At 38.5% G+C, this 22,820-nt stretch overlaps 1 protein-coding gene across 5 annotated transcripts in view; it reads right to left on the reverse strand.

Moving 5' to 3' along the window:
• The window catches only part of DIP2C (disco interacting protein 2 homolog C), a 304,530-nt gene that overhangs the window by 59,502 nt on the left and 222,208 nt on the right, over positions 1-22,820 (reverse strand). For all 5 annotated transcript variants that reach the window (XM_071559895.1, XM_071559893.1, XM_071559892.1 and 2 more), the window contains 11 exons: positions 18,276-18,399; positions 17,542-17,651; positions 16,093-16,195; positions 15,709-15,773; positions 13,876-13,969; positions 13,641-13,760; positions 12,687-12,801; positions 8,590-8,729; positions 6,950-7,086; positions 4,533-4,741; positions 3,624-3,738 (listed from right to left, as the gene is read on the reverse strand). In XM_071559895.1, coding sequence (XP_071415996.1) covers positions 3,624-3,738; positions 4,533-4,741; positions 6,950-7,086; positions 8,590-8,729; positions 12,687-12,801; positions 13,641-13,760; positions 13,876-13,969; positions 15,709-15,773; positions 16,093-16,195; positions 17,542-17,651; positions 18,276-18,399 — 1,332 coding nt within the window. The remainder of the gene's footprint in view (positions 1-3,623; positions 3,739-4,532; positions 4,742-6,949; positions 7,087-8,589; positions 8,730-12,686; positions 12,802-13,640; positions 13,761-13,875; positions 13,970-15,708; positions 15,774-16,092; positions 16,196-17,541; positions 17,652-18,275; positions 18,400-22,820) is intronic.

Raw genomic sequence — 22,820 nt, forward strand, 5'->3', positions numbered from 1 at the left:
AGAGTTGATTAAACTGCATCACTTCCAAGAAAACTCTAACACAGTGTATCTCTGTAATTTATTGAGTTCAACATGAATGTCCACACACTTAGATTTTCTATACATATTTAAAGTAATTATTTTCCTTATACTGGCAGGATCAATTTCAGCATGCTAAAAAATACCTTCAGACATCCACTCAGACTGAGAAACACATTAGAAATAGCATTTCTAATGAGTAGTTAAATGTTCAAAAAATATAATTTACTTAACTGGCATTTTAATTTTTAACTGTGAGAAAAATGAATTCATATATCTACTGCCTTGAAGATACAATCAAATTCTGAGAATCAAATAATAATTTACAGTTATGCATGTACTTAAATGTAGACAATAAATAACTGATTACTTCTACAGACTAAGTAATGCTTTGCTTTTGGCTTCTGTTTGCTTCATTTCTTATTGATTTGATTACAAAATTTCATAAGAAAGAATAATAAATCAGTGACTCATTTTACAAACATTGGAGTTTTAGTAGGAGTAGCTCTCACTGCAGTATTGGAAGACCTCATTCTGGTCTACAGACACCTCACCTGAAAGACCAGTGATAGTAAAATACATGTGACAGCCACCACACAACAGCTCATGTTTCTGGCAGAAACCATCATGAACTACGAATCATAGTGTTATTTGTAGGTTCTGAAAAGCAGTGATAAATCATTGGATCTTCACATGATATTACCATGAAGGAACACTGTTACAGGGCAAGTAACTGCTCCTTCTCAAACATAAAACTGTGGCTCCTGCAGGTGGTGAATGGAACGCAGTACTCAGATGGGGTGGGATGAGTGTGCATGCAATGACTCCCCAGTGATTTCTGAACTGCCTCTGATAGCTACACCTGGTGCATAGTGCCTGATAAAATGTCATGGGTCATTCAAATTTGTCACCTTTCAGACCTTTGAGTTTGGCACACTTCTCAAGCAGAGAATGACTTTGTTTCACAAGGATGAGCACTGGTTACCTGAGCCTTAAAATTTTGAGTCAATTTTAATGCTTCTGGCATTTATGCCTCTTGATGAGATGGCTTGGTTTTTGAAACTACTTTTCCCATTTAGAAATGAGTAGAGTGTCAGAAATTTCTGTCCCTCTGTCTCATTGTGAAAATGGACAAGATATACCAGAACTTGTGGAGAGTCCAGACTCCTGACACAATTTTTTGGGCACACACTCTCCAGTCCTGCAGCAGATCTCTTAGCTTTACCTAGTCCTGCCAAGTCCTGCCAGCATGCTGCACCAGTAAAACTAACATCCAGTCTGCCAGTACAGGAACCACAACCCTCCCTGAAGAGTCACAACAGTCTACAGTAGGCTTTAGAAATAAGTAACATCTGACTGAACTGCTGGGTGATCTGGGATCTTCACCATGCTCCTCCACTACTCTCAAGAAACTCTATCCCCAGCCTGACCACTCCCTCCCAATTAGGCCTCTGCTAAAGCCCTCAGATGCAGTCCAGCACAGTCACGTATGTACAGCAGCTCTACCATCCTCCAGCCCTCTGCTGAGGAGCAGGATGGGTCAGGGAGAGAGCAAATATGTGCAACACACTGGAAAAAAAGTTCTGCAAATCAAAGCAGCTCAACTGCAGGGAAGATACGGCAAGGCACAGCAGAAGCAGGCAGTGCAGGGCACGGGTGGCACAGGGTAGCACACACAGGGTGTCAGATAAGTCTCACAAATACCATCAGAAACAAGTAGCAATTCGGTAGTTTGTAATCATGGACTTCACTGAGAGTCATGACACAAGTTGTGATATTGTTATGTTGCTCCTCACTAGCAGATAATTCAGATACAACTGGTTACCACTTCCTGACATCTGTCATTAAAACTCTGATTGGAAAGAGGCTCAAAGCATCCCACACGTTCATGGCTTTTGTCCTCTAGTTGTGGTGGAAACAGAAACTTCTTGTTCACACAGTGATATATGCCAGAGTTGCAGGGTCCACACATGGGTGATGAAAGCAGCCACACATGTGTGTACTTTGAAATATGGCCTACTATTCTCAGACACTGTTGTGAATTGATCAGACTCAGAATAACAGGATTGACTCTTGGCGGGAGCAACATGACACAGGACTCCCGCAGTGTTCAGTACTGAATATTACAGGCTAGGATGGTGTCAGACATTTTTTCTGTGAAAGTCACAAAAATGTTCAGCTGACATTACAGCTGAGGTCCAGAGTTTCAACCTTTTTAAGAGCCTGCTACTTGACAAAAATTATCAAAACATGGAGAATACAATAGTTGCCCTGGGTGCTTCAAAGGCTTTCTGTGTGATGGACAAGGTAGAGGCTCTAGGTTTTACTGGTATTAATTTAGATCTACTATGAATATGAGACGCCTCTAACTTTATGAAATATAGCTATCTTATAAATCAAGAGAGCAGATAAACCTGTCCTGGGATGGATGAAAGCTTATTTGTTCAGTTTCTTGAAGGATACTGTAGACAGATTACCTTTCTTATTCAGTACAATGCAATGATGAATAAAAACATCTCTGAATTGTGGGGATCTTTTTTCTTTGGCTCTTGTGTAAAGCAAAAAAGATGATTGCAATATATTTCCCAAGAAGGCTCCTTGCAGAAGGACAGAAAGGGAAGTCAGAAAGGGAAGCAGAAGTAACTGGTGATCAGCTGTAGACAGAGCTGAGACCACTTCTCAAGGCAGCAACCAACAGACTCAATATGACTGTATCTCCACTGAAGCTATTGCTTTTGAGTGAGAATTGGCTTAACCACAGACATAGAGAAGATGGAAGATGACTCTATCTAATCTTTTTGTGTGTGAATATTCAAGTATAGTATCAGTATTGCTGCAACTTGGCCTGATATATATAGGGCGAAGATCAAAATTCTTTAATATTCAGTAGCTTTTGTCTCTAGATCAAACTGTCAAACATCACCACCAAAGTGGGATCATCACAGCAGTAGGTGCCTTGCAGGATTCACTAGACCACTGCAACGGGACCCTTTGCAATAGGTGCCCCTCTAAGAATTTAACCTCACTGTAGATACCTGGATCTAAGGTAATCAATCACTTCCTTCCATTTCAGTGGAGAGAACATGGCATTTTTAGGTGGTGTTTCATTCACTTTATTTTAACTATCAACATGATACACTAGAAACACATAATTCTCTCCTACTGATTAAAAAAAACCCACCTGGATGAAGTCAACTCTGTATCTGTGCTTATAAATCTGTTACTAAACTCTTAGTAAGAGACTCTGGTAGCTTTTGACAGCATGAGTACATAATACATTCATTCATTACCTTTTTGAAGTAATGGATGACTGTATCCTTTTAAACCTTATGATACTCCTCCTTGGATATTATTTACTTCAATTCATTTCTGTTTTCTTGCAGCGTTTTGATTAGGAAAAGGATCACACTCTGGATATGTGCAGCCCAGATAGGAACTGTCACTCTGAAGAATCTCATTTTGTGCTTATTAAGAGCAAGCGCAACTGAAGGTGGATTTACAATTACTCAAAGACAAATGTCAGTTACCTTAGGGGCCTGAAAGATCAATAAAAAGAATATAAAGCAAGAAAAAAATAGCTTCTAAATGTACATAAAGAGCATTACCTGGAGAACTCTACTCATCCATTGGAAACTGTCTTCCTCTGTGGAATCTGGCCTTTGCTCAGCAACAATAACTATCCTTTCGTCGTGCAGCACACTCACAGAAAACACTGCTATTCTATAGAAGGAGAAATTATTTAGTGCCAGGACAGATGGAAAAACCTGTCTTGTAAGTTAATCTTCTATACCTATAATTTCATTATCTACTACTCAGACTACTGATGCATCAATTACTAATTTATTTATTGAGAAAAAGCAACATGAACAGTTTTGGTTAACAGTTCTGGAGGAGAAATAGTAGGCTCTGTTCTACAGTCATGTAGTCAGAGCAGGACTGAGAAGTGAACCTTCCTGGGATAAGAAAAGCACTAAATTTGGTTCACACAAGGTTGTTGCTAAGCTGCTACATAACAGCCAGCATAAGCACCTTCTTTGGTCCCATCTTAGAAGAAGGTAATTGCAGCATCATTTTGTGCAAGGTGTGCCACATGACCGAGTGTGAGCGCATGGTACTGTATTAGGCTCTTCAGAAGTTTTAGGTGTCTCCTTATCAGTTTCAGCACATTAGGAAGGTCACACAAGGAACCACTGTCATGTTCAGGAACTTCACTGTTAGACAGATTAGAAATGTTCAATTCAGACCAGAAGGATCTGTTGAGTCAACACCTTCAAAATTACCCAGATGTTCAAATAGAAATTGTAGTAATCCCAGTTTCAAGACCTTGGTACTTAAAGTCTGCCTCAACACTGCCTTAGGCTCCCCTCAGCTGTCTCCTGGTTCTAGTCATATGAACAGCACTGGAGGGAAATCACAGTGCAGATCAGGCACTGCTTTCTGAAAACATTTTGAATCACATCTCGTCTAAGTAAAATAAGTATTTCTACATAATGTAAGAAAAGAAAAGATCAAACCTTCCCCTGTAGACAAACTTCATTGGTTCCACGGCCAGTGCTGTTGCTACAATGTCATCAGCATTATGTCTTCTTCCACTGACAACCATCAAACCATCCATTTTGCCAATAACAAAGACAAGTCCACCTGGTCCTATAAAGCCTAGTAGCCCAGTCCTTATAAAAGGATATTCGGTGATAGGGCCACCAGAACTAGTCATAGGAAACACCTGGAAAACAGAAACACAGATCTTCAATTCTCTATACAGAGATCATGCTGCAAAGTATTTCAGGCATGCTCTCTCAGATGGCTCTGCTGGAATGAAGTAAATAGGTCACTGGTGATGCTCTTTACCCTTCATTGACCATAAAGAGTCAGGAAACTCCTACACAACTATGTGAGGTTTTCAGTACCTAAGTTCCAGCAAGTTCAATCCCACTCCATTTACCACACACATTCTCCATAATTGTGACTCTAAATCATTTATGACCTTAAAAAAATATATATTTATATAAATCAACATCAACAATATTGAATAAATCCCCCTACTGTGCAGACTGCAGCAAACCCCAGGTGCTATGTATAGGTTTCTGAGAGCTTAACTCATGAATGTCTCAGTAGAGGTTCTTTTCAGTACCACAATCCCATTTCCAGCACAGAGTAAGAAATAAGCAGGCCAGAAGTGAAGCTATTTTAAGGTACAGTACATTAATGACTTCTTTCAGCTGACCACATTTTTACTTAAGGTCAATTAATTTCTCAGAATACCAGTGATAATGTCGTCTGTAGCACAGCTAAAAGTTAAAATACAGTCATATACAGCACCTCTCTGTCTGAGCACCAGATGCATATGTGACTTCCCCAGGATAGATTTATATGGCTTTTTCTATCCTAACTAGTACAGTGGTATTCTTCTGACATATGAGCTACTTTGAGCTGCATTCTGACACAACTGCATTTTCCTGCCATCACTTCTTTAAACTAGTCTAAAAACAAATTATTTAAGACAATGGCAAGTGGAAGATCATGGCTACATAGTGTTCTTCAAGGCTCATCTAAAAAGAAAGGTCATCTGCTTCCAGATGCCCATGGGTGACTCCGTTGAACAGATTTAATGCTTATACATCCTTAGCCATAAATCATTTCAGGAACATAAAACTCTTTGACTCTCTAACACCTGCAACACAAATTACACACTAAAACAGAATAGAGATCCACTTGAAGAGGACTCTTAAGAACATAGTTAACTTTAAAAATGAGTGGTCCTGCTCACTTAATGGCAATTTATTTATTTAGTGTTAGGAATAAGTCTGAAACAGTCTAAATATGATGTTAAACTGCAGACAGCTATGAATTATGAATGGTATTACAATTACAGCAAGTGCTACAAAACGAACATAAGTACCTTTCTACTCTGAAATATGTAAAATCCGGGATTATGACTCACTGGGTATTGCCAATTGTACTTGCAGCACAAAAATCAGCTATCAACAAATTTCACATCACAATAGCATAGTAGGATTCCTGGCTTCAATAGTAGGATGTAGAATTATACAATGTACAGTGTTGAGAACATTCAGTTTTCATTTCACAGGAGATATTAATCACATTTGGTCTACTAAAAATGGTAATAACAGAGAATTTTTTAGGGAAAAGCAAAATGTATTTGTGTTAGCATCTGCCTTAAATTAAGAGAAAAGGATTGGAACTTAAAAATCTCAGCTCAGTTTTTTCAGTATTTCTCTATTTTTTTCAGCCTTTCATACTGGCTTCAGCAGAAGGTACTCATAACAAGTGAGCAGGCACTACAGACCTATCAATAAAGCTGTCTGCACTGGAGCTGGAAAACAGACTCCACAAAGCCAAAAGGCTTTCACCTAAGGCAATTCAAACAAAAGCAGGTGGGGACTAATTAGGAAAAGGTTTCTTTGCTCTTCATATATCACTCGAAGACTACATCTGTCAGTATTCTGTATAAATGCAAGCCTTTAATGGTGGAAGTGCTGTGGAAATGTTGGAAGCTACTTTTTAAAGACACCCAGCAGCCTTCTTACTGTTTGCAATAATCAAATTCTGCAAATAGCTAGCTCATAGACTTGCACAATATTACCTTTTGAACTTTATCTTTTTTCCTTCTTTCTTTCTGATGTTTTCAGCCCCGGTATCTTATTTAAAATTAAAGTAAAAGCTCTTCAGAGCCCAAACTAAACTCACATAAAGATCTACTATTGCATTTAATGAAATGGGCTTCATTGCAGATTATCTGGCTAGAGCAGAGGTCTCAAGCCACAAGCATTGATTATTACTTCTATTCTGCTTCCACTTACAGATGTCTTCATAATTCTTTTGTTACTAGCAATGTTTTATGTCAATTACTACCTTGAAACAGAAAAGTTAAAAAAGAAGGATTTTATATAGCACGTTTTGGTCAACTTACCTCAAAAGTATTTTTGGTCATGCCCGAGAGTCCATAATATGATGTACCTGTCGCAATAGCACATACACAAAGTTCTCCTATTTCATCTGTTTTGCAGAGCTGAGGAATTCCATCTGGCTTCACTGAACACATTATAGCTAGAAGGAGAACAAAGGACTTTAAAAAATGTTATAAAATTAACTAGAGAATAACAAATGCTGTCGAAAAGACATCGTGGTGGAGCCGACATAAACAAATGAATTATACATAGACTTATGTTTAATATCGATTCCTTGAACATTACTGCGTTCAACATTATCAAATGTTATTTATATCATAAATAATATTTATACAAAGAATGCAAAGGTCCTTATGTAAACTTGGTCTTTACACTGATAACAAAACCTACTTGCCTTGCTTTCTAAAATTGCAGTTGATCTGTAATATACTCATGAAATGTGACTGCATTCCCAGCTTTGCATACTGAAGACCAATTTGCCTCAGTCAGTATAAAATGAAATACCCTAATGGAGACCTTGATAATTATTATACAGCCAGGGAGTCAGGCAACCAGGAAATCTACCTCTCAGAAAGTAGCAAGTAACACCACTTGAAAGATCAAGATATTCCAGCAGACTAGTATGGTGGTCTTACTGAAAATTTATCAGAGCTGAGACTCCCTCTTGCTGGTCTTACAGGCCTGCAGAGACAGCAGGAGCTAAACAGGAGGGATTAGAAAGCACTGGTCTGAGAAAGAAGCACTAGTTTATGTCAGCCATGTGAACAAGAATCAAGAATGCTGCTTTAGCTATAATCCCTGCAGCTGGAGTACAGCATTTGTAGATTTTGCAGTTGGAAAGAGGATATGAAGACCAATGCAGAGCAAAAATTAATCAGTACAATTTTAAGTACAAATGTACAGAATCTTGAATGACCTTTCTCTTACTGAGAGGATAAACAGGAGCATATACTTTCATTAAAACAAGGATAGCTATTAAACAACAGCAAATCATATCTTCCTTCATTTTAAGTCGTTCAATTGAAATTTTATAAGATGCATCATTACGTTTAATTGCTTTAGTGCATAACAAACATTCTCTTATGAAAAACTACAGTATTAGCCTTTTCTAATATTTGTAACCTCTCATTTAAAATCTAGCTCTCTTATGAAAAATTTCATCTTCCTCTTTAGAAGCACTGGTTTCAGTTTGAATTTATCAACATGAACTGTTCAGTCATACCCCCTCTATCTAATAGCTGGGTGATAGCACAAGATCTTTGGGAAAACATTCTGCAAGCTTTCAGATAGCAATTTTGTTGATTCTTAGCACAGGTTATGAAAACTTTCCCTACTGAGTCTCATCTGGGTCAGACATGGATATTTAAAGCCACAGTACTCCAACTTCCTTATTTTCTTACTGTTGTTTAAAACATGCTAATGTGAGCGCACACAGCCACTGAGGCAAATGCAGAGAACAAATCCTGGGATTTCCAAACCATAAGGTTTTACAAGGTAAAGCTTTTGGACTAAAATGTTTTTAAGGACGCAGGTAATAATCCCAAAGCTTGTAGTCTGGCAACAAAGTATGCTCACCTGTGCCTTTCTACTTCTAATTACTTAAGCTGAAGAATTATGGTAAGTTTCAAAGACAGTTCCTTACCTCCAGGCATCACTAAGCCAACATCCTGGACAGTGAGAACGGAAAGCTTTTCTTCAGAGTCCACTCGAATCACTCCATAGGTGAGACCATGCATGGACAGAACTCCTCTTCCTGGTGGCTGGTTGCTGTCATCTGTTGGCCTACAAGCATAGGTTAGATCATCAGAGCACCCTCAGACAAACATAGGTATTTACTTATGCTTTGTGCACTCCTATTGCAAATACTCGTGTGTTTCAGAGTTTATATTGTCACCTTCTTTTTCCCTCTACTAGACCTGACAGAATCCTGTTTTTCAGTCATTTCTGACCAATAATATCTCTTAACTCTCTCATTCAGTACCCCCCTACTTATATGGGGCTGCTGAGATGAAAGTAACAGCTAACATTTACCCAAACCAGCTTGTATTAAATCTTCAGGTAGGTTTATAAAGATTGTTTGATTCCCCAAGTAATGCCTTATTTTAGAAATAATGAAAAATGATGAAGACAATATGGAGGGAAACTGCATTCTAAAGTTTTGGAACTGATCAGAAAATAACTTGATAAACTCTCTACATACTACTTATTTTGAGACAACCTGCAACTGGGACTAGGAAATGGAAATCAAAGTTATCTGCCAGACTAAAAGCCTAACTGTTGCACACTGGTATCAAAACTAAAAAGAGAATACAAGTATGCTGTGTTTAATCCATAGGTATGACTTTCCACTCCCAATACTCAGGCATCTAAAACTACTATACAGAAGAAATTAGGTTGTATCAGATTTACTGTCAGGTGTCTGTGGAAAATGCAAGGACTTTACTATCTTCATTTTAGTACATATAATTGAATTCTTCCTATTCTAATTTACCACATGAAAATTAAAACAAATTATGCCTTCATCAGTCATGGTCACAATGCTGTGGTGCAGCCTCTTCGTAACGCCTCAGTTTGCTCAGATTCACTGCCAACATGCTATAGAATTCCACAGCATCAGCACAAGATGCCTGTCAACTTGTTTCAGTATAAAACCACCTGCTGCATCTGTGGATACAATTATACCTACAGAGAGCGTGGCTTGAGCAAATGAGTGTTGACGTATGCAAGTTAGTAAGTCAGAGGAATATGTCAAGGCTTTTCATGTCTGGAAAGACTCTTACACTGTCCTACATTTTAAAATGCAAAACTGGAAGCTGTTGTGCCGCTGATTGGAGTGTGGATAATGCATCCACACAGAGCACACTCCAGCTATTTTCAAGATGGATAAAATAGCCAGTATTTAGTTCACGATTCTGCATTTTTCCTAAATACTCCATCATAACACAACTATTTTCTAACAGATAATGTCCTTTTATATGACATTTCTTCTCTACTATGCTTGAAATACTAGATGGACCTTAGTCAGTCCTGCTAATGTAAGCCTTGCTCTGATCAGCCCTAAAAATTTCAATTAATAGGTTTTACGAGGCATATTTCTCAAGTGACATTGTCAACAAAGAAGGATGTAAGCATGCTTGAAAATGCATTAGAGCATAACAAATGGTGCTAGTAAACAAGCATCTGTGATAAATAACATTCCCATCATGTAAAAGGAACTTTCAGTGACATTGATCAACTCCCTCTCATCCTTGCTCCCCAAAACGCACAGGTTGCTGCTTATGAGAAGAAAGGTCTCCTGCAGGCACACACAGCTGCTCACGGCCTTCCAGGAGTAGAGGCCATCTGGACTTTCATCACATCCATTTTCCTGTATTACTTATCACATGCAAAGACACTTTGCAAAGCATTTTGAGAGCAACTCCCACCACCATCTACTGCTATCTATTTTACCACTGGTTTTTGCCAGTCATGTATATGGGAAGAAATCTGTTCTTAAACTTGCATTCCCTTAAGCAAGTAGGTTCAGACTAATATACAATAAACCAAAGGGGAATAACAAAGAATTATTTGCATGTCACATCCCTTTGAATATTAGGCTTCGTGACTCAGCTCTAAGGCTAAAGTACTTCTAGTCTATTACTGACTGTCTTTTTCTAAATTATAAGGGTATTTCAGCTGAGAACTGGTTTTGTTACTCTTCCTTGCAGGAAGTTCAGTGAAAATACACCATAGATTTTGAAAGAGTCAGAACATTAGCAGGGAGCTCTCTGGATCTCTGCTCTGCAGGGAGTAATTTTAATGCATACTTCAGCTGTAACTCTTTCGAACTTGTATGATAATGACTTTACTGTCAGTGGAGATGGCTTGAAGAAAATGAAAAATACTACATCTTCCAAGTTCAGCTAGCATTACCCTACCATTAAACAGACTTCAAAAAAAGGAGATATGTGTTCAGTAACATTCACTATAGGAAGAACTGTTCTGTAATTACACAGCAAGGCATTGAAGATAAAAATGCCTCTTTCTTTCTTTGAGTTATCCACAATTTTATGTGCTAATAATTTTTTTGGTAAGCTCTCAATGCTAGTTAATTTGAAAATGAATTTCTAGTGCTTCAGAGTGCTACAGGCACAGAGTTTAAATCTAGAAAGGGCACACCAGCCCCTGCCTTATGAAGTCTTCCCACTTACTATCCTGTGATTTGGGGCTGATTTTCCAGGGCTAGCACAGGAAATGAAAACCCTGCTCAGTGCTCAGCACAAGCAACATCTGCTGCCCATCCACCTCCTCTCTGCACTTACAAACAAGAGCTCATTCCAAGGGAGCAAAAGGCCTGCAGAGTCTATGGCACGGAAACCCACCACAAGGGAAAAACACTTAGTACTTCATGGTGAGAACAGGCAGGTGGAGCTGAATGAAGGATTCTCTGAGATCGTGCAGTTCAGTGAAAGGCAACTAACGTGGACAGGGTAAGCCCCTGATGGATCGCTTTCAGATGTTTTAAACTAATAGTGAGCTGTCTGGAAGTCAACCACACTCTTGGCCTCATGTATTTTTTCCTGTAATGCTATGTTGGAAAGCTAATTGAAAATCTAGCTAAATTTCACTTGAACAGTGTATTTTAAACTTTGTGGCAGGAAGTATTTTACTTAATGCTATTACAGGGCTTTACACTTTAATACTGCATGTTCTAACATGTGAAACAATTATAAATGGTTGTAGAAATAAGAACTTAAAGTGCTTACTGTTGAAGGTACAACTTTCAGAAAACTCTGCCAAAACAGACAGTATTTATGCCATTTACTGTGTGCTACAGCACTCATGACAGGATACTGCTGCCAGAGTACAAGACTTATGAGGAATAATTAAGGGAACTTGGATTGTTCAGCCTGGAGAAAAGGAGGCTCAGTGGGAACCTTAGTGAGGTGGGAGTTGGTCTTTTCTCCCAAGTAACAAGCAACAGGACAAGAGAAAATGGCCTCAAGTTGTGCCACTGAAGGTTTAGATTGGATTTCTTCACCAAAAAGGTTGTCAAGTATTGGAACAGGCTGCCCAGGGAAGAGGTTGAGTCACCATCCCTAGAGGGACTTAAAAGACCTGTGGATGTGGCACTCAGGAACACGATTTAATGGTGAACTTGGCACTGTAGGTTTAATGGCTGGACTTGATTTTAAGGGTCTTTTCCAACCTAAACAATTCTGTGATTCTAGATACATAAGCCTTAACAAGTTTTAGTAGAATTTAGCAGTTTAAGTGGAATTCATCAATTTTATTTCTAGGCACAAAGACTATTTCCAGATGGTTACTGAAGCCTGTGAATGGTTAAAAAGTGCCAGTCAGCCAAAAACAAGCTGCAGAACATCATCATTCTCTTTAAACAGACTATTTTAGAGTACGTTTTCCTCGATGGCAATTCCACTTAATTCCCACATTTTAATTATTTTATGCTTACAGTGGCATTTTCACACTTCTATTTACAGAACTTGCTCTTGCATTTCAATCTACTTAATTTAAAATTAGATAAAATTACGGATATGGGAACTATAAAGCACTCTGAAGTTAAATTATTACTCTAGAAATTCTTCTTGTATGTCTTCTTTGGACATAAACAAATTTCAAACAAAAATGTCATAGAGGAGTTAAATATGCAGTTGCATACCTGAATATTTATTTAATTTCTTTTCAAGTTACCACAAATATATATCCAGTGGGTGTATTTCCACTGGTGTAACACAGTACCTTCGAATAGCCACAGTGAGAGCTTCTGGTGAACTGGCACAGGGACAAATGACCTCCTGTCTTAGACCTTTACTTTGGAAGACATTGAGAAATGCATCACAGGAAGAAATAGACCCTGGGGTAAAGAAAAAAACCCAAACAATCAGAGGAGAAAAATAATTTGATTTCTGAAGTGATGCCCTTCGAATTGCAAACTCACTATTTAATATATAGGCTTTTCAAGAGAAATAATTTAAAAAGTATCCATGTCCACCAGAAAATAAGTCAGCTGCTACAACAATATATATGTATATGCAGTTGTGTATGCAGACAGAGAATAAAGACTTATTTTTGAGCATAAAGTCTTTTCACTATGTTTATGTAAAAAAGCCATTATTGATAGATTTACAATATGAATTTCATTAGTTTTCTACTTTAGGATGGGGGAAATTAAAGATTTAATTTGGAAATTCAAAGTAAACCACAATGAACAAGCAGAACGCCTATAAGCTGGTATCTTACATTACACAGAGAAACAGTTCATGCTATTAATTGTCATTAATAGATCCAAATGTGTTTCTCTAGAGTAGCACAAGTATTTCTCTAAAATTCTCCATTATTCTGCATCTGAGCACCATCACGCAGAGGAAATGTTCTGATATTTCCGGAGCTTAAGATCTTTATTGCTTCAGGTCTTTACAGCTTCAGTCTTTATATGACTGTCATGTTAAACAACAGTGGATTTACTGCAACTTTTGTTATGTGGAATATCAAGTTTGCCTCAGATTAGCTAAAGAAAAATATATTTTTAAAAAATCCAAAATTAATTACTGTTTCCATATATGTCATACAGTTTGCAGTAGGCAAACTCTATATTTTGTAAATATTTTAGCTAAGATGGCTGAAGATTGAATCTTGAAATGCAAGACAAAAGCCCCTTCCTGTTCTCTCCTGTCCTGCAGCAGCACAGCTTACATGGGTTGGCACCATCAGCCACTATCAGCATACGCAGCGAGGAAAGGTTGATGTCTCTCTGATCTCGGTGTGCCACCAGTGCCCAGTGCATGTCTCTGGATTTTACACAGGCTACTTTTGCTGCAATAAGAATGAGAAAATTACTAATACACTATATAAAATCTGCAGCCATATTATCAATTTGTGCTTTTGATTCTGACTATCAAGGAAAGTTTTGTATAATCTTGTTCCTTACCTTTGTACTGACAGACTTTTTGTATCCATGACAGTGGATTCACTTTCATTAAGGAATATGGAATACTTATAACATGCATCATGTTCATGACACTCTGAAATCAAATAAGATAAATGGGTTTTATGCAACAATCACAACAACCATTTACATTGTGTTATGGGCAGGTGCATCTTTGTAAATCACTCTATGTTTATTTTTTTATCTATGCTGGCATTTCCTATCTAGACACCTATAGCGAGATGACACAGACGCCCATTTTCCAATGCTTTAATTAAGGATTAAGAATTTAGGATTTATACTAATTAGATCATAACTTTGAAGTGGTACTGAAAAAAATGAAACATTTTCCTTCAATTATACTTGAAGATGCCTACATGTTTGCTATGTAACTTAATACAATCCCCAAGCCCACTAAACTTCCATATATGAGAACACTGTACTCAAAAGGACAAATGGCAGCAACATGTCTGTCTAAAGAAATCCATGTCTGGGAAGACTGAAAAGCTATCAATGGTAGTGGTGCACAAGTTGTTTAAAAGACAGAGATTGCAGTCACAGACTAAGAAGAGATCAAAATTAACAGAAAAATAAATGAAGGAGGTCTTAGTCCTTTTCCAGGTGAGCTAATTCCAGTGTTTTCAGCAGGGTCATAAAAAGTTCCAGGAGGTTTAGAAAAAGCAGCTGAGTGAAACCAATGACAGATCCAAAACTGATCTCTCAGTCTGAGCCTGTCAATTGCATCAGAGATTTCTCAGTGTTAAAAAACTAGCCTGTAAATGAGCTGCTGCTTTATTTCTGTTACCACTTAGAAATATCTTCTGAGAGCAACACATCTCCCCTCATAGCAGCTCAGGTTAAATACAGTATTTGTTTTGGCAAACCTAGGCTTAATAAAGGTTAAATGTCCCAGTGGATTATTCATCTAAACACTTGTTCTCTTTTCACTCTGGCACAAGCATAGGTACAGGAAAAGCACTCACAGGCAAGTAATGAAAAAAAGGAAGTTCAGACCAAGATTAATAGCAAAGAAAGGCACAGAAAAGCTCTATTAGACACTTGCTTTCAACTTCAGTGATAAAGATTTTTTTTAACATAAGATACTTATGGGCATTAAGCCTCATTATTTGTTTCTGCCCTTTGATACTAAGAACAGTGTAACACTGCATGGGAAAAGTATATCAGATCACTGGGAAACAGAAGGCCAACCAAATTCTGGGAATCACAGGCACCCTCAAAGTCATGTGACCCCCAAACAACGACTCTTCAAAACTTGACATCTCTTGAAATGATCAGTGAACATTAAGCATTTTGTCAGACACTGGTTGAAACAGCCCCAGCAGAAACAATCCTTAAAAATATGTCAGTTGCCTACCATGTCAATCAAGGAAGACATTCAAACAGAAAATGGACAATTAATGTAATATAAGGCATCAGAAATGTTTTAATGTTAGCAGAATCATCTGTTCGTGGGAGTTTTGACAGCAAAGCTAATCAGTGGCAATAGAGTTAAATCATTGGATCATATCTTTACAGAGGCAAGTACTAAATTAATTTGTTTATGCTAAGAAGTTTGATCTCAAAATCATACATCAATAAGATAAGAATAGCATGGTAAGAATAGGAGTGGAGTCCTTGACATAATGCATGAAAATACATTGAGATCTTTACCATAATCATTATGGGTAAGTGCTCTAGTTTAAGTCACATTTATTTTGCTTTCAAAGCAGGAAAAGCCGTATCAGAAGAAACTGCAGGATATCCCAGTTTGTGACAGCAATAAGCATATTGGGTTATTTTATTTTCAAACTCACAGAGAATAAAAAACATACTTACTGTAAGAATTCCATGCCATAAACCAACATCCTTCTTGAAATCTAATACATTCACAATTGTTTCAGCTGTCCAACAAAAACAAAGCAGAGTTTATTTTTTAGAATATGGCACTGACTCAAGGCAAACCCACTCAAAGGAAGGAAGCTTCAGTGTAACATGACTGATGACCTCAAAGGTTAACTTTCACAGTAAATTTCCACTGCAGGATTTGTATTGGCTACGACATTATTTGTACCTCTCCTATAGATATAAAATCTAGAAGCCTTTGGTACAAATGTATGTAAAATGTAAGACAGGAGCCTGATGAGAAACAAATTACAAATTTTATTGACAAACAAATTCACACTGATTTTAAGGATGATGCAAGGGAAGTGTACTCCATACCTTCTGTGTATCCACATGCCTGGGTCAGGGCTTGGCAGTGTGTCAGCAGTGCAATCCTTGTCACAGTCACCCCAAGCACACTTCCATCTTTACATGTTTTGTACTAAAAAAAAGGAGCAGGGAAAGTCAATGTGCAATAATTGCCCTATTTCCATGATTTAATAGCTACGTTTAAACTGTTTCCACTGCAGATGAATGATGGGCACATCTAATGACTCTATTTTAGGAAGGCAGCAGTATTGAGGAATTTGGGAGGCATTTCTTTGTTAGAAAACACTTCTTTTCAGATAGGCTTTCTCTTTTTGACTGAAGCTTCCCAGGCTTGATATCTGAAATCCATCTGCTGTTTGAAAACAGGCAACACGGAGAAATAATTCTAACAATTCTGACCATGTTAATGACTAAAGGACTGGCTAGATTTAGCAGAGAATAACCTAGTTCAGTCTGTTCAGTGTTTACATGTTAGATTTTATAGGCTAACCAATAAACTCGAGCTTCTCCCTTCTGCATCTTACAAGGCATGGGATAAGAGCTGACCTCAGAATTCTTGCTGGGTGCTCTGATAATAATCTATATATATAGAAGGACACATGTTCTTTGATGAGAAGAATATGAGACTCATGAGAAAGCAGCAGAAAAAAAGAGTTGGGAGACCATTTGGGATGATTGCAATAATTTTCTTGACTTTATGCAAGAGTCTGAAAACTATCAGTGGGCAATTAGTAAATTAAACATTTATCTTTCTCCATGATGAAGATAATCACAAGATTGAGAATGGAGACATCTCTGCTTCTCTAGCCCAGTGTTCTGACTGCACAAAGACAGAAAATACCTTTGCTCCATTCACTTGAACTTAGTCTCTTTGAAGAATCATTTAAATTCAATATCAATACCACTGAATTCAAGGCATTTGAGACTATGCAGAAGTAGAAGAAAATCATGAGGGAAAAAAAGGAGGAAAATTAAACTTAACAGCATTGCTAACTTTCTCTTCATGATGCTGGTATTTTGGAGGGAGCGTGACTCACAAAGCAGTAAGTCACAGGCAAGCATTTGAACAAATTCTTTCTCTTTCAAAGGGTCTGAAGTTTGTGATATGAGAACTGAAGCTTCACTGTAAAACTTGTCATCTACTCATCCCAAGGCTAGTGGGCAAGCCCACACTGTGAACAGGACCGAGATTGGTCAAGGCAAACTTAATATAATATTGCTGCAGCCAGATATATGATATAAAAACATTAACGTTAGAAATGCCCAAAATGCAATTTAACATTCTATTAACTTTTCTGAAATCAGTATCAGTCTAATTTATTAGAAGGTATTACTTATTAACAGGATAAACCAGGATGTTCTTTGCTTCTGTGACTAGTGAATGAATAACGATGTTTACCTAATCCAGAAGTGCCATATGTAATGATTTGAGGAGAAGATGCATCTTCATTAACTCACCTCAATGTAAGCTGTGTCATTGTTTGCATCCTTGATGTGTGGAAACCAGTCACGAGGTGGCTTGGAGAGGTGTTTAGACTCTGTGACAAACCACAGCAGCTTTGGCCAGCCTGAGGTGCAAACAAAAGTCAGCTTTTGTTGAGTTTCTGCTGGATAAGACATCACAAAAGTCTTTCCCAACACAGCTTTTTTCCTCTAATGCCTGTCACCATTACCTAAAGATTGCTTCTTTTTGAACCTTAGTGTAGTGTGGGAAAGAATATTTTCCAGAATTGCTTTATTAACATGGCCATCATGGTCTCCTCAGACAATCCCTGAGGAAAAGACCAGGTAGTTTAAGCTGTTATTGACCCACACAGTTTTCATTATCGCTCTCCTGCCAGAGGTTACTGTCCCTACATGTAGCTATATTAGTGAATCATATGAATGCTTCTCATCTACTACGGTCCTAAGTCTGCTGGTTTAATTTTGCTTGTGGCCACAGATGATCCCAGCAGCCTGGCTTAGCCAGCAGAGAGCTGTATTGGGAGCACTGGTACTGCTCTCCAGCCATGAGGTGGGCACAGCCATTGCCACTGGCAATAACACATCAGGGCAGTGGTGTCCCTGCAGTCACAGCGCTCCTGCGGCAAGCGTTTCATCATGGGCCTGATCCTCACCCACAGCCTGAACAAGTGCAATAACTGTTGTAGTAAATGACTCATGAGAGCCACAATAAGCAAAGGTTAGATTACCTTTAAACTGTGGTATCTCCCCTGTGGGGCTTTTAGGCAGTCCTTTATGGCATGCATCACTGGTCAAGGCCACAGTAACCCCACAGCTTCCAAGCAGAAAGCCTATTTGTTGACTTCCTGCATCCTAAGAGATGACAAAATACACAGAATTGATTAGAAGTGATTACAGGCTGAAATAATTTTTGTCCTTGGGCACATTATCTTGAGAGGAAAAGAGTCTCTTTCCTTTAAGCTGATTTCCTTTTAGCTGATTATCAAAATTCATCTGTACATTGACAAAGGAATTTCATAACCTAGACATCCTCTTGTCTGCAGCAACATAAATCATAAAGAGAATGGAAGCCATCAGATGGCACCTGCTCTCCCATCTCTTCAGAAATGATGATAAGTAGCTGGGAGAGTGCCAGAAGGTTGTTGCTTCCACAGGGATCAAAAAGTTCAACAAAGGCAAATTCAAAGTGCTGCTGGGGAGGTAAAAGCCCCTGCACCAGCACCATCTGGAGATCAGCTTTGTAGTAAAGGATCGGGGGCCTGGGTGGTCAACAAATTGAACATGAACCAGCAGTGTGCCCTGGCACAAGGAAGGCAAATAGCATCCTGAGCTGTGTGAGGCAAAGCACTGTCAGCATGTTGAGGGAGGAGACCCTTCCCCCCAGCACTAGTGAGGCCTTCCAAGTAGAAGACATGGAGCTACTGGAGAGAGTGAGCGAAAGGCCACTATATAATTAAGGGACTAGAGGTTAAGGGCGATGCGTTAAGGACGATCAGAAGAGCTCAGGCACAGCAGCATCAGAAGGCTTGATCAGAAGGCTTACAACTAAGAGTTTACTTTTATTTACAGCTACATCAGTTCACCTAAGATACATAGAAGCATCCTACTGCTTACAAGGTATTCCACATTCTACAGGTAGCTCGCTGCTCCTTAAGGGTGTACTCCAAACTGATTTCCTTCTAGGATACACTCTGAACTGCTCTATATCAATCTCTTCATCAATTACCTCAGACATCAGGGCATCCACACACTCACTGTCAACCCCTACAGGTGCCTCCACCCGGAGAAAGCTTTCATCCCTTAATATGCTATATGGGCATACAGTGGTGACAGTATCCCTACTTATGCTGATCTAACCTGATTTGTCAATAAGCATTTCATTGAGTAGTTACAGACACATTTCAGGAGCACTACATATAGTCAAGTACCCATTAGAGTAAGCTCATTACATTTTACTTTCATCAAGGGTGTGTAGGCACTGAGACTAAGAAGTCATGTGATGATTTTCAAGTCCAGGCCACAGCTGTTCTTTCAGAGATGCTGCAATTGTACAGCATTATGTCTGCTTTATGTATAGAACCTTGTCATGATTATTTTATAAACTTTACATCTATTCACTAGGCTCTTCAACAGAGCAAAACCCTACATGGAAATGCACATAGAAGTATTAACCTTTTCTTCACAGAATGCTTCTACAGAAAACAGTCTAGGAAGTCTTAAAGGATTAAATTAAAATATCTTTCAAATCAACCATAAAGAACACTTAACCATGGAAAAAAACAGAAATACAGTACAGTTGCCCTAATCTATTGATTTATTCAAAGCAAAATTGTATGATGAAAGCCCCAGAGCCTATCTTGCTAATTTTTAATGGAATTTTTATGTAGTCAAATAAAATCATCAAAACGGAGAAGCAATGAGATCAGAAAAAAAGCAAAGGCTTACTTGCTTTCCATACCACCTCAAAATATGTATATGGCAGCAATTATCAGAATTTTGACCTGTGAGCAAGCAATGTTGGACAATAAACTGATCTGTCAAGTCTGTGCTATATAACTCCTTCCATCCAGAATTAGAAAAAGCATTTGCTTTTGCTTACTATAATCAGAAAGCACATAAAACCAGGAAAAAATGAAAAGGCACTTTTTAGGAAGGCTTTTAAAACTTAAGTTTGTGTCTAAAACCTGACAATGAGAGTATCTTTTGAACAACAGAGCATAATACTGGTGTACGCATGAACAACATTTTGGGGAACATGAGGCTGACCTCACCATACCTACACCATTGGGGCTTTCAGGACTTAAAGGACTTTGTCAGCCATTACTGTCTCACAGACTCTTGTCAGCTAGTCCACATTAGTATTGTCGAACCTATTGGACAAGAACTTGGCCAGACCTGATCCTGGTTCCACATGAGGATGAGATCTAGTATCTCCTCTTTTGGAGTCTGCTCAAAGAAAGTAAATGTGGGTGCCTGAACAGTGCAGGAGAGATGACTCTCCTTGGTGGTCCCTCAGAAGGAATGACAGGAAAAAGAAGGCTGGAGTACTCCATGGAGAATATCACTCCTTGGGCAAGACACAGCTTCTGAGACCTGCTACTCTTTCATCTATAAAGAGAGGTCCTGAGTTTCTTAAAATATCAGATTCATATTAACATTACCCAAAATTTCCTACTAAATTGAATCTGAAATGTGTTTACTAATATACTTATGAATTTCTAACTACCAATTAAAAAGGCATATAAATTTTATAACTGCAGCAACTGCATTGATCTCAGTTTAAATTACAGTGTTGCTGTAACTGTATATCCTATAAAAGATTGCTACTAAACTGCTTCACCACTGTACCAATAAAATGCCAATTCTCAAGCAATGAAATTCCATTTAACGTAGAAATTAACCTTATGAATTCCATTGAGAAATCTAATCTAAGTAAACAAGTACAAAGTGTGGACCATAGAGCATCAGCATACCATGGCCCTGGGGGATATTTTTGGTCTTCAGATAGCGAAAAAAAACAACAGGAAACTTGCATTAACAGTGGAATTTTTTAGATAACACAAGCAATAATGACTCAGTGCCATACCAATCACCTTAGAGAATGTCCACATAAATATTATTCATTCATTTGTAGTAGCTCACACACACATACAGATTACTTAATATAATCTATCCACATCATACTTTGTAACAACAGACTGCTTTACATCAGGACAACCTCATCTCACATAGCATTAAAATCTTCAGCTCACTCTTCTCCGTACAGTTATTCTTTAAACTGTAAGGAAAACATGACTTAACAATTATGTGAGGTAATACCACCATAGGAGATTAGAAGAATTTCACCAGGCATGACAGTACTTTCAAACCCTATAACAGACTTTCAAACGCTATGCCATGCCTTGGTGGCCACACAAAATTCTGCCTTGCAAGAAAAAGGAAAATCAAGATGCCGAAACAGAGGTGCTGTGATAAACACTATTCTCAAGGGCCACAGGAGTTGAGGATTTTGCAGTATGAACACAATAAAGCTTTCTGGCAGTCTCCTACTTGGTGTTCACCAATTCCACCTTCAGTCTCAGTCTCTCACACCTCCTAACGAGTTATCACCACCCTCTGACTGCTTCTGGTGGCTTCATCCTGATTTAGAAGCTAAAAGTACTGCAAAGAACAGAGCCGTTTCTCCGTACAGGTGCTCCTGTGAGTCCTGCTGCCCCACAGAAGAAACCTTTATAGATCCCACAGACTCATCACATCCTTACACCCACCCATGTAAACATGATAGCCTTTGCTGTTCCTCCTGCCTCAGCATGACAGGCCCGGAGCAGTAAAGACCTTGGGCAAAACGTGTACGTTTGAAAAATGAAGTTTGAGTTAAAAATGCAGTCCTTTGCCTGGAGCAGTCAAAGCTCCCATGTGGGCCATGAAAAAAGCTACTGACTTTAAGGGCATTGATTATTTCAGATTTCAGAGACAAGCTATTGGCCTGCCTTTTGAGTAATGTGAAATGAATGGCTGCATGCTGAAAACTACTTTGTAAGTAGAAAAAATACACAACTAAACAATCTTCTCCAAAAAAACCCAATATCCTCATTCCCTCTTAAATAAGATTACTCTTCTGCCTGTAAAGGGAATAGATTTTCGGGACACACTGGTTTGTCAACAAGTATCACTTGTTATTTTGGTAATTTATGCTAATCTGCCACTTTGGCAACTCCCCACTTGTCACAAACACTTTATTTTACTGAATTTTGTAGGGGTAGGCAAACCTTCAAGAAGCCATTGGGGACCAGGTGAAAAAACTCAACACAGCCCCAACCACAGGCAAGGGAGAGACTCGCCAGCGATGCTTGTTCTCAAATCCTCCACAATTCACAGTTTGAAATGACATGTAATGCAGATGGAAGGTAAAACACAGCACTGAGGTATTGTAGCATGAGGTTTGTGACCACTTGCTGACTTTCGAACTATAATTTTACATTTCTTGAAGGCACACAGCACTTGCTGAGGTACAAAAAATGAGGTGTGCATAGCTTCAGTCTGTGTCTGCATACACCTAGAGAGATCAATCTTTCAGGTGAAGCAAGCTGGAAATTCTCTGCTGTAGGCAGCCATTCAAAGTTCTCTACAGACTTTTATTAAAGGTTGCCTAAAGGTTTTCACGAGTACCTGGAGGCAAATCATCCTCTTCCTGCTGCAGAGAGTGATAATTCACTGACAGGATAAAAAAATCCCACGTGTGGTTGCATTTCAGCATGCTGTTAATGTCATTT

This window comes from Pithys albifrons, chromosome 7, assembly GCF_047495875.1.
Source record: "Pithys albifrons albifrons isolate INPA30051 chromosome 7, PitAlb_v1, whole genome shotgun sequence".
NCBI lineage: Eukaryota > Metazoa > Chordata > Aves > Passeriformes > Thamnophilidae > Pithys > Pithys albifrons.